General features: G+C 45.3%; 1 protein-coding gene across 1 annotated transcript in view; it reads left to right on the top strand.

The window, feature by feature from the left end:
• The window catches only part of NDEL1 (nudE neurodevelopment protein 1 like 1), a 46,726-nt gene that overhangs the window by 5,187 nt on the left and 28,575 nt on the right, over positions 1 to 12,964 (top strand). The window contains exons 4-5 of the mRNA XM_006037749.2: positions 2,996 to 3,144; positions 12,512 to 12,648. Coding sequence (XP_006037811.1) covers positions 2,996 to 3,144; positions 12,512 to 12,648 — 286 coding nt within the window. The remainder of the gene's footprint in view (positions 1 to 2,995; positions 3,145 to 12,511; positions 12,649 to 12,964) is intronic.

Raw genomic sequence — 12,964 nt, 5'->3', positions numbered from 1 at the left:
AAATTTTGGGGTGGTAGCAGCCCCCCTCCCATTGCTGTGGCCCGCCCTAAGCTCTGGGAAAAGTCCGGTGCCACCGCTGGCCCCAGTCTGCAGGAGCAGCCTGCTCTCCTATAGGACACAGATCTGGGGGCATGCGCCCCCTGGGAAGAGGCCGGTGCAGCCTCCCAGCCTGCAGTCCTTCCAGGGTGTGCATAGCAGCAAGAGCTGCTGCGCGCTTTCTCCCCCCCCCCCCCCCACACACACACACATACACACAGTTTCCTCTGTTTTGCTCCCTGCTGCAGCCCCGGGAGTGGCCGAAGGGCTGTGCCACACGCCTCCCTCCCTCACTGCCTAGTCGCTGCCTTACTCCTTCCTTCCCTCACCGCCATGGGAATGTATCCTTATTTCTCACGTTGTAAACTGGCTTCTCTTTATGCAAATTCAATTTATGCACAGTTTTCCAGGAACACATGTACTGCATAAATTGAGGGAAACCTGTAAATTGCACTGGAATATGAGTTAGTGGCCCCTAACAGACGTTAAAGTTGCAGTGGGATCTGATGTGGGATTCTGATAGTTGTGCTTCCTGCCATGCCACAGATGCATGGCAGGAAGCACGACTATGGGACTGAGGGTCAGGTCCCACTGCACCATATTGCTGGTCAGGGGGAGCACAATCCAGATCTCTTCCTCACTGGCAAATGGCAAGCTTGACTCCCTGCACTTGTGTGACTGGCAGTCTTGGTCAGGTGATTGGGCCTCACACTGCAAGGCATAATACCCAGAATGTATCAAGGTACCCTATAATGTGCCACAGATAAAATCAGGGAAGATGGGCAGTGCCAATGCCCTGTGACTGCAGAGTGCTAGTTAGTTTATATGTCAGAAGATCCTAGAAGGACTGTGACACACACAGCAGGAAGATGGGAAGCCTCTGGACCCTCTCTAACTTCTCCACATCCTTTTAAAAATGTGGAGCCTAAGCTGCACACAATAGTCTACATGAGGCCTAACCAGTGCCGAATGGAAACTCCTGTGTCTTGCACTTCATGCTTCTATTGATACATCCTAAAACTGCATTTGTTTTTTGTGCATCTACATCACACTGTAGGCTCATGTCGAGCCTGTGATCTACCAAGACTCCCAGATCTCTTTCTGTAGTGCTGCCATTCAGCCAGGTGTCACCCATTTTGTATTTGTGTTTTTGATTCTTCTTCCCAACCTTGCACTTGTCAGCATTGAACTTCATCCTGTTAGCTCCAGCCCAGATTTCCAGTGTGTCAGGATCCTTCTGAATTGTGGTCCCATCTTCCAGTGTGTTTGCAGTCCTTCTCAGTTACATGTCATTTACAAATTTGTTAAGTACTCTCTCTATTCTAGCATACAAATCCTTGTATGATTGAACAGCAGCGGGCCCAGGACAGACTTCCTGTGGGACTCCTGCCATTCTGACATGAATCCATTTATAAATACCCTTTGCTGTAGTTATTGAGCCAGTTGTCTATCCACCTTACAGCAGTTATGTCTAGCACACATTTCTTCAATTACTTTGAGAGAGTCACGTAGGACCTTGTCAAAAGCCTTGCTGAAGTCCAGATACACCATATGTACAGAATTCACTTCAGCCACCTAAGGAGTTAGTTTGTCAAAGGAGGAGATCAAATCTGTTTGACACTATTTATCATAGAAAATCTCTGCTGGCTGCTTGTGATTGGCCTCTCCTCCTTCAGATGCTTCCAAATGGACTTTCTTAGGATATGCTTCTGTAACTTCCTGGGTATTGAGAAGAAGCTAATTGATCTGTAGTTTCTTTTTTGCCTTTTTAATAAAGGGGCACTGTGTTGGCCTTTTTTCCTATCCTCTGTTACCTGGCCTGTCTCCCATGACTTTATGAAGATTATTGCCAAGGGCTCCAACATCTCTTTTGCCAGTTCCTTCAGCACCCTGGGATGAAGTTTCTCAGGCCCTGCTGACTTGAATTCATTCAGACCCATCAAAAGCTCTCTAACTGTCTCTCTTGTTATCTTTTCCCTCAGCTTGTCCCCTTCCTTATCCAAATAATCCTTGTCTGTTGTCTGGTTGAAACTTACATTTTTTTGTGAAGACTGGCAAATTAGCTGTTGAGTAGCTCCACCTTCCTTGCATCTTTTGGCAAGAGTTCTCCCTGGCTAGTTAACAGTGGACCCACGGCTTTTTTTTCATCTTTTCTGACCAGCATACTTACAGGGCTGCTTCTTATTGTCTTTATCCTCCCTCACTGGGTGCAGCTCATTCTTTATCTTTACCTTCCTGATTTTTTTCTTTGCAGGTTCTTGCTATTTTCTGGTATGCTTCCTTGGTGACCTACCCTTTTTTCCATTGCCTGTATGCTGTCTCAGGATCTGGAATTCTGTCATATCAAGACTCTTTCCTCCCAAGTTTCCCATCATCTTCTCATCCTCTACCAGTCCTTCCCTATTGGTCAGGACAAGATCCAAGATAGATTTTGTATTCTCAACTTTCTGGAACAAGCTTAATCAACAGTTAATTTTCCATAGTTTTTCAGGAAAAGGTCTTAAGTTACAAGGTAGTCTGATTTGTCCTATGTAGTTGGGAGGCTTAGTAACAACTACCAGTGTCTCTCATTTTTGCTAACAGGCCAGATTTTGAGCCAGTTCCAGTCACAGCCTGATGGTACAGTCAGACTCTCATCTGGCCATTTGTATTTAAAGGCCTAAAGGGACCTGTCATTGCCAGCTCTTCAGGACAGTTGATATGCTCCTTAAACAATAGCCAGGCATTTGCTGACTGTATTTGTGCTTTTTGCAACATTGGCTTTTTCTATTTTATGGTGTCCAGTTCTAATGTCTAGGAAATATTCTTATTAATATTTATGTTCCTTCTTGCTACTGCTAGCAATCTCAAGTGAGGTGATTGGCGCTAGTGAGTTACCTTATATCCTGTTTGACTACTGACTTGACTCTAGAAAGGTGCATTTTAATGATATTAATTTAGTTTCCCCTCTTATTTTCAGGAGAAACTTGAACACCAATATGCACAAAGTTACAAGCAAGTGTCATTATTGGAAGATGACCTGAGTCAAACACGAGCCATTAAAGACCAACTGCACAAATACGTAAGGGAACTGGAACAGGCCAATGATGACCTAGAGCGTGCAAAGAGGTGAATTCCTGGAAACCTGTTGTCTCACTTTGACTGTTGCTAAGTCTGACCGCTTAGATACTATAAACAATAGTGGATCTTAGGTAGTCTTAAGGAAAGACGCTTGATGTCAGATGTCTGTTGCAGTTAACCTCAGTAAATGATTATGCCTATAATACAGCAATGAGTGTAAGAGGAGTCTAAAGTGATTCATATATTTACTGTAAAAACATAAGAAACAAAAGCAGTAATTTCCAGTTGACTTTATGGTCTTCCAGAAGAAAAGGATGAAGCATAAAAATAACCCCTCAAACAAGCCCCGTCAGCATACCAAGTTTTACATTTAATAGCCAAGTGATTCTTACAGCATCCATGTGATCCTTCTAGAACAGTGTTTCTCAACCTTTTTCACTCAAAGCAGTCCTCCAGAACTTGTCAGAATTTAGTAGCACTGCATTGAATAATTAATATGAATATTATAATAGAAATATTAATTAATATGTTATTATTATATTCATCCCTTCAGATTGCTGATAGGGAGTGCTCCCCTAGTTCTGCATGGCCCTGTGCACGTTTGCTACCAGCCCAGTCATGGACTCCATAAGCCCCTGGTCACCGGTGGGGATTGGGAGCCACTGGGCCAAGTTCTGATTTTAGTTACCCCAGGGTGATCCCCCTTGAACTCCAGCCCTGATGCTGTAATGGACAGTCTGGGGACATCCAGCCAGCAGGGATGAGGTGCTGGGCTGCACACACAGCACATGGAAAGTGCTGATGGGGTGGAAGGGACAGGGTATGTAAAAGGACACGTGAGGCTAGGGAGGGTGTAGGGGGGCCAGCCAAGTGGGTGCTGTGGTATAGTCATTCCCACCACTGGGTGCAGGGTGAAATTGCATCACACACCTTGGTTTTCAGGAGGAAATGAGAAGCGGCTGCAGCAGAAAGGTGCACTTGCCTGTATTATGTTATAAAGGTAGGTGTGCCACTTCTGCTGCAGCTCTTTCTGGTTTGGCTCCACTGTGCCTCTTGGAAACGGAGGCACATGATGCACTTTCATCCCATGGCAGTAACAGCTTGGAAACTGATGCTGCTGCCACCAGATAGAACTGTACCGTGCACCTCAACTTTCAGGAGGTGCATTGGAGCCAAACTGGGAAGAGATGCAGCAGAAGCAGTGTGCCTGCTTGCATCATGTAAAGAAGGCAGGCATGCCTTTCTGCTGCAGCTGCTTCTCAGTTCAGCTCTAACGTGGTTCCTGAAAACCAGGGTGCCTGGCAGATTCACCACATGCTAGCAGTGGCACAGCACCCCTGGTCGGTTCTTATAGGACCCTGGGAAGCTGCAGCACACTGGTTGAGAGCCATTGCTCTAGGACAAAGCTTCTTTGAAGTACAAAGCAGCTACTTCACACAGTCTCATGTAAATAAAACAACCTCTATCATTCGCTTTTTTCCTTGCATACTATGGTTGACTGCAGGGAGTGAACATGTCCTGGATAAGAAGCACAGAAAACTACCAAAGTGCTCTAGATATGCCCTGTTTGAAAAGTAACAAACAGATCGTGCTTCTGTTTAAATGAAAAGGAATTTTGTCACTGACTTCTATGGCAGCGGAAACGAGCGTCTGGTAGAATAGCCTGACTCTACTTCATCAAAACACTTAACCTTATGGTTAATTTTTGAAACCTATGAGCCATCCTTTTGAAATCAGTAGAACACCTTGCATGCTTAAAGATAGTTATATCTGAAGTGAGAGGGAAGGCATTTAGAGTGCAAATGACTCTTGTCTTGTGCCAAAGGCAATTTATTGTGCCAAAGAGCAATTTCAAGCGACTACATTGTGGCAGTGGTGGCAGTGAAGATGCTTTTCTTCTTCGTTGCCATTGCACCTACAAAGCGCGATCTGATGGAACTGTTCTGTGTAATGAATGGCCTGATAAATCAGAATCATCTCTGCTCAGAAATTGTCATCCAGAGTCTGCTGTGACAAGTGTGCTACCTACTTTGCTTTTTTGTCTTGGGTACAGGATACTCTATCAAGGCCTTTACTTTATCAACAAGGGCCTGATATCACCATTGCCTACTGTACACCTAAAATATTTGGTGTCCTAACATTTTGCTGGATTCACTAAAGTGACTGTAGAACTGCTCTGCCCCACTGAAGATGTTCCTTCTAGGTCCTGATGAACATTGCCACATCATACAGTCAAAAAATCATAGAGAAGTAGGGCTGGAAGGGACCTCCAGAGGTCATCTAGTCTAACCCTTGCCTGAAGTAAGATCATCCCTATCCAAACCATCCTATACAATCCATAATCTAAACTTTACATAAGACTACTGTCAACACTGACACAACACAGACCTAACCTGCCACAGGTACAGCAAGCAAGGGAACGACAGCAGCCAATGTCCTGCTTCTGTGAAATGTTATTGTATGCTCAAGAGGCCCAGGTAGAGGCCCATGCTCCTTGCTGCAGATGAAGACAAAAACCCCCACAGTTCAAACCAATCTGCCCACTGGGTAGCACTTTTTCCTGACCCCAAATATGGTGATCGGTCTGACCCTGAGTGGAGTGGCAAAAACCTCTAGCCAGGAACCTCTGGCTTTGGTCCCAGCTGGGGCATTGGCACGTCCGAGTGGAAGTCCCCAGCCTTGGCTGTAGCCAACACCCAATGTCACTGAGGGAGGCTCAAAAACACCCTGATACATGGAGCAGACGGGCATGCAGGCAACCAGCAAAGCCCAGAAACATGGGAAATACTCATAGTAGAGAACAGGCATATCTGTGCCTAGATCAGGGGCTGTCCAACCTTTTCTTGAGCACCTGCAGTGATGGAGAGTCCATCAGTCACTTCCCTTTGCCTAGGCAGTCTATTCCACTGCCTCATGATTCTAACAGCAAAGAAGATTTTTCTAGGTATTTAGTCCAAACTTACTTTGTTGCAACTTCAAGCCATTGATCTGTGTTTTCTTCTCTACAGCAAGAGAGAAAAAGTGATTTCCCTCATTTTTATGGCAGCCTTTCAAGAATTTGAACACGCTATCACATCCCTTCTTAAGCACCTTTCTGCAAGCTGAACATGCCTAGCTCTCTTCATATGACTTGCTTTCCAAACCCTTTATCATATTTGTTGCCTGTCTCTGGACCCTCTCTAACTTCTCCATGTCCTTTTTAAAATGTGGAGCCCAGAACTGCACACAATATTCCACATGAGGCCTAACCGGTGCCGAGTAGAGAGACACTATTACTTCCCGTGCCTTGCATCTGATGCTTGTGTTGATGCACTTCAAAACCTCATTCACTTTCTGTGCGGCTGCATCACACTGCAGAGCCATATTGAGTCTGTGATCTACCAAGACTCCCAAGTCCTTCTCCATAGTGCTGCTATACAGCAAGGTGTGTCACCCATTTTATATTTGTGTTTTTGATTATTCCTCCTGAAGTGTAGGTCCTTGTATTTTTCTGCATTAAACTTCATCCTATTAGCTTTAGCCCAGTTTTCCAATCTGTCAAGATCCTTCTGAATTGCTCTCACATCCTCCAACGTAGTCCTTCCCAGTTTCATGTCATCTGCAAACTTGCTCAAGAAGCTTTCTATGCCAGCATCCAAATTGTTAATAAACATGTTGAACAGCACTGGGCCCATGATAGACTGCTGTGCAGCTCTACTTGAAACCTTCTGCCATTCAGATATGGACCCATTAATAATTTCTCTTTGCTTGTGGCTTCTGAGGCAGTTATCTATCCACCTTGTAGTAGTTTTATCTAGCCTACATTTCTCCAATTTGTTTATGAGGTAGTCATGTGGGACTTTGTCCAAAGTCTTGTTGAAGTCCAGATAACTATGTCCTCAACATTCCCTTCATCCACCCAAGTAGTTAATTTGTCAAAGAAGGAGATTGTGTTGGGACTGTTTCTAGGTGGTCTTCCAGTACTGTGCCCCTTAGAAGCCACTAGCCTTCCTGGGTGCCTTTATCCTTCAGTCTATCCTCCCATGACACCATGCCTATTAACTCCTTGAGTCAAATGAAATCTGCCTTTTTGAAATCTAGTGTCCTAATTTTGCTGACCTCATGCTTTCCCTGTCTAAATATCTGGAATTCTATTGTACTGTGATTACTTCCTTCCAAGTTCCCCATCACCCTCACATCCTCCACCAATTCTTCCCTGGGCAAGATCCAGATAGATAATCCTCCACTTAGTGGAACAGAAATTTGTCCTCTACACAAGTTAGGAACTGGCTTGACATTTTATGTTTGGCTGCGTTGTTCTTCCAGAATATGTCTGGAAAATTGAAGTGTCCCATCAGTACCATCCCATAGCTTTTGAATAGGTTTGTCTCCTGCTTGAAGAGTGTGTCATCCACCTCCTCTCCTGATCAGATGGCCTATAATAAATCCCCACCATTATTTTGTCATATCTTTCACATTTCATCTTCACCCAAATGCATTCTGCATTGCTGTCTTCCTGAACCAGGCAACAAGTGTATGTGTTTTTGACATAAAGGCAACACCCCCACCTTTTCTCTTAACCCCCTCCTTCAGAAACAGTGTAACCTTTGATGTTGACATTGTCATAAGAGCTGTCCCACCAGGTCTTGGCAATGCTTGTCAGATCATAGTTCTTTTCACAGGCTGCAGCTTTCCACTCATTTTATTTTTATTCCTCATACTTTTTGTTTTTGCATATGTGCATTGGGCGTAGTTTGCATTTTGAAGCCCTCGCTTCCCTTTAGTGCCACTTGTTGCAGTTCTGTAGCTCTTTGGCCCTTTCCCAGAGTTAAGTTTCTTCTTTCAGTCTTTTTGAGTTGTCTGGATTGTGTGCTTTGTTAGTAGAAGGTTTAGTTCACCCCTTACCTGCAGAACCTAGCTCAAAGCTCTCTTTATTGGCTGGCCAGATGATGCCCTGCAGAAGGGAGTCACCCATCACCACCACTTTTCTCTTCCTCCTTGAGGCAGTGGTCCTGGAGCCCTCACCTGTGGGGCCTTGCACTTCCTGCTGGCTAGGCTGTTTTCTGACTCATGCCTGCAGATGATGTCCTTTCCTCTGCTTTTTCCTCAACAGTTCCACTGCAGGGTGCTTGAAAGTGGTTGCTGACTTCAGTTTGCTGCTCTTCAACTCTGAGACCCTCCTTTGAGTAAATTGCGTGCTGCTACTGTTTCTCATTGCCCTTTGGCCTTTCCATTACCAGTCACTCATAACTCTTGACCAAATAATCTTCCTAGTCCTTGATGCAATGCAGCATGGATGCCCTTCCTTCTGATCTTTGAATCTTCTCCAGGGCAGACACCAGCTTATACTTGGTGCGGACAAAATGCGCCTAACCCTCTGGGAGGAACATTAACATGGCACATCCCATGCAGGTTGCAACAGCTGACCATTTATGCCTCCTTTGCTCCCTGGAGAACACCTATGCTCTAAGGCAGGGGCAGGCAAAATGCAGCCCGAGGGCCAGATGTGGCCCGCCAGCCCATTCTATCCGGCCTGCAGGGCTCCTAAATATTTTAGAAAATTAATATTTATCTGCCCCTGGCTGCCTGTCATGTGGCCCTCAGTGGCTTGCCAAAATTCAGTAAGTGGCCCCCCGCCCGAAATAATTGCCTGCCCCTGCTCTAAGGAGAAGACAGACAGACAAGACGAGAATCTATATGCAAAACACCACACCAGGACCCTTACCCACGGGCACACATGTTCTTGTTCTCTCTCTCTCTGTCTCTCTTACCACCTCCCCCCACCACCTCCTGTTAGCTGCCCTCTGTTTGCTGCTCACGTGGGTCTCTGGGGGGCGCCTTTTATAAGACTGACTAGTTTAGCTTCACCTGACTATTATTTAAACCAGCCCCACACAGAGCAAGCCCTGTTACTTAGTCACTCCAGAGGGGAAGAAAAGAAAAAAAGAGAGAGGAAAAAAAATAGACCACAAACACACACTAGGCATGAGGCAAACCCTCTAGCACAATGCTTCCCAAACTCTTCCTCAGCATGACCCCATTTATGGCCCCATTTCCTCAGCATGATGGTCCCTCACTCCCAACCCACAGCCCCTCACCCCTGCGACCCCATTTGGGGTTGTGACCCACAGTTTGGGAACTGTTGCTCTAGCAGCTGTCAGACCCCCTAAGTCACTAGCACAGAGAAAAGCCTCTTCAAGGCTGTCCCACACCTGAGCTGCTTATCCCACATCAACTGCTCTTTGCTTACTGCTCAGCTTACACAGGCTATTCTGCAGGTTGTTCCCAACGTGGCAATTGTACTTGATCCATTAGCTGCTGCAATGTGGTGGGGCACCATGGAGACTGAAGGGGCGGGTTCTACATTGGTGCAGTCCCCAAGGTGTTGTGAATACTATTAGTTCTCAGGTCTCCCGAGCAAAGGAGATTTGGCAGTATCCCTTCATTAAATCCAAGGTTGATTTGTATATGTTTATATACACACATACATGCACACATGTTTGCCTTTTCCCCAGTTGTTGCAACAGTTCATCAGTTGAGGCCATAGGGTAGACATCAGTCTTCAACACCACATTCAGTTTATTAAAATTAATGCAAAACCAAATTGTGTTGGTTGCCAAACTAGAAAAAACAGTTGCGCTGCATCATTCACTTGATGACTCCTCAGTCAGCCCCATGTCTCTAGCATACTCTGTACTTCCTTTACTGTCTTCTGGAGTCACTAGGGTATATGGGAGAATTGCTTGTGGACGGGAACACCCTGTTGTCAGGTCCATCTTACAATTAACCAGGGCAGTCCTCCTTAGGTTTTAAACACATCTGGAAACTCCATCTATAGGGCTATGGCAAACTGTGGACAAGTTTCCCCTTAGAGCAACCTCACTGACAGGAATCAGTTGTTTTTTCCCCCCACGTTTCCTGTGTTTGCTGATAAAACAGTTGAGACATTCAGCACTTCTCAGGCTTGCCAGGAGATTTACATAATCTATGTGGGGCCCTTGCTGTCTCCCTACCAGATATGCTTCATAATCCATACCCCTAATTTGCCTCATGATCTCATTTAGCAAAGAATTTACTTTCCAAGGAGGGGAGCAACAGCAGGACCTGATCACCAGGTTGATAGACCTGCAGTTGTGCATTCTTGTAATGCTGCTCTTGGGTCTGCTGTGCAGCCTTGAGGTTCTCCTGTGCAAATGTTTCCACTAGGTCCAGTTGTTCCTGCTGCCTGAGAGTAAACTGGATGACATTCTGTGAGTTTGTGCCCTATGCCTGCCAGGACTCATGAAGACAGGTATAATATGTCTTAGAAAAAATGAAGGGATACTGGCAAATTTAATGCAAAATTCCCTTGCTCAGGAGTCTGGAGAACTATTACAAAAGTTCTGGGAATCCTGAGAACTATACTAAAGTTCAAATGGAGAAAACCCTGTGGAGGATGGGGAACCGTGTGGATAGCAAACAGTAGAAGCACATCCGATTTCTGGGGTTGAGGCATTTCTCCCGTGGGCACAGTTTCCCCTCAGCCTCACTGCCCAATAAGCCTGGGTCTGTGGAATATTCTCTGGGGTCACCCAGTTCACATTGTACCCCAACTCTGCCCTGCCTCTTATTAGGCCACCAACCACAACACCACCGCTACTCAGGGCTTCTCTGATTCTTTGGCATTTTTGGTGTGGTATAGACCAGTGTCCAAACACCTTTAGGTCAAAGGGAAATATCACCCCTAGTTGATCCTTAGGATAATCTTGAGTACTTAGATGCTGCCTACTTTTTGCTGCCAGACACAACAACTAGGTAAGTGAGCCTTAGTCCCAGCCTACCACTCCTGGATTGAGGAGGTGGTTAACCATTGCTGCTATCAGCTCTGCACTCTGGCCCTCAACCAACACCTGTGCCTCTGTGGTCAGATAGGTGTAAATTCAGATCATATATATACACTCCACAGTTGATAGCTAAGCAGGGTCTAAGAGCTGCCCATGAGCAAGTGTTTGTCCAGAGCCTGAATCTACTAGGCCCAGGACCTGGGTATCCCGTCTTCACGGGGACCACATAGGCTCTGTGCTTTGGGGTCTCTCACTGGACCTCAGAAATCCCTGTCTGCATGTCACTGCAGTCCATCTATGGGCAATCCTTGTGCCAGGGGCCTGGCTGTCCACACACAAAGCAGCTCAAGAGTTCCCCTTTCTCTTGGCCTGGTACTACATCCTGGAGAGGATCCTCTTTTATTCCCAAGTCTGTGGCCTGATACTGTTGAACCTACCCTTTTTTCCTTGGGGATTGGGGCAGGACTTCCGTACTGGATGCAGGACCTCTACTCACAGGCCTTCTACCTGCAAGTGGCCTTCCTCATTTTGAGTTCATGCCTTTGTGTACCTTTCTCTTTGGTCCATTAGGGTATTTCCTACAGTCTGATTCAGAATGTGGTGGCCTACCTTTGATGGGGTTGGGTCACCAGGAGCACATTATTCCAGTTCTCCAGAGTCTGCACTGGCTTCCAGTAGCTTTCTGGGCGCAATTCAGTGTACTGGTCGCAAACAGCCTGGGTTCTACATACTTAAGGGAGCAAGTGACTCTTTATGTTCCATCACAATCCCCAAGGTCCGCTGAGAGCAACCTCCTGCAAGTTCCATCTGCACCACTGTCCAGCAAAAATATATAGGAGATCATTCTCAGGAATTGATCCTCAGCTTTGGAATTCCTTCCCCTTTAAGGCTCATCATGAGCCTGAATCTGGACATCTTTTGGGAACATTTTAAGACCTCCTTTTTGAGCAGGGTTTTACTAGGTGTGGTTAAGTTCTGGTGTATTGTTTGGGAAATGTTTTATCACTTACTATTGTATGTAATATTTTATCTGTTTTTATGACTTGTTTTTACTGTAAGCTGCCCTGAGCCTTATGTCAGTCAGCTGACATAAAGTACATTTAAAAGCACATTTTGTCAGTCCTGAGCTGCCCTGAGCCTTGGTAGGGCAGCACATAAATCAAATAAAAAACATAAACAAATATGCTTAAGTGCTCAACTTGCTGAATTGGGGTTCCATACTTGCCTTAGCTCCCCGGGCTGTCAGCTGCTTGGAGTATGGAGGCAGTACCCTGCAGCTGCTTCTGATACTAATGTACAGTACAGCATTGACTGGCCCTAAACAGGGCTTTTTAAAATCTATTTCTGGCCAAGGCAATGGCAGAGCATGGATATCAGCTCTAGCCCATCTGTTTTCCTTTATGGTTCTGGGAGTCCAGTTGCTAGAGTGTTGTCCTGTTCAGCCTACACACCTCACTTCTTTGGTTCTGAGAAGTTATTTCCAGGGTGAATTACTAGAGCTCTCAAGCATTAGATCTGAAACTAGATGCTGCTAACCTTTTTCCTCTATTATGCTTTTAAATGTTCTTTGACAGCTAAGCTGAAGACCCTAATATTCTGGATTTTGTTTCTAGGGCAACAATAGTTTCACTGGAAGACTTTGAACAAAGACTGAACCAGGCTATTGAAAGAAATGCGTTTTTAGAAAGTGAGCTGGATGACAAGGAATCATTGCTAGTTTCTGTACAGAGGTTAAAGGACGAAGCAAGAGGTACCATTTGTTGGATTAATTCTATGATTTAACGCATTGTTCCCTTGTTAACAGACACATGCAACAACTAAAACTCATGTTTGTATAAAGCCCAACACAATGGGACTTAAGTCGGTTGTGCTATACAAACCTTAAACATTAGAAATGATATGCTTAACATTTGCTATTAATATTTCTTCTGCAGTTGAGGGGGAGAAAAATCTCAGCTAGTAAATAGACAAAAATAATGAGAACCACTCAGGACTTTTTTTTTGTTAAATGTAAGCACTATAGGTGAATTGCAAATCACACATGAAAACTGAGTTAAGGCCAGATC

Source organism: Alligator sinensis, unplaced genomic scaffold (assembly GCF_000455745.1).
Source record: "Alligator sinensis unplaced genomic scaffold, ASM45574v1 scaffold1145_1, whole genome shotgun sequence".
In the NCBI taxonomy this organism is placed as follows: Eukaryota; Metazoa; Chordata; order Crocodylia; family Alligatoridae; genus Alligator; species Alligator sinensis.
This window is presented reverse-complemented; position numbering and strand designations above follow the sequence as displayed.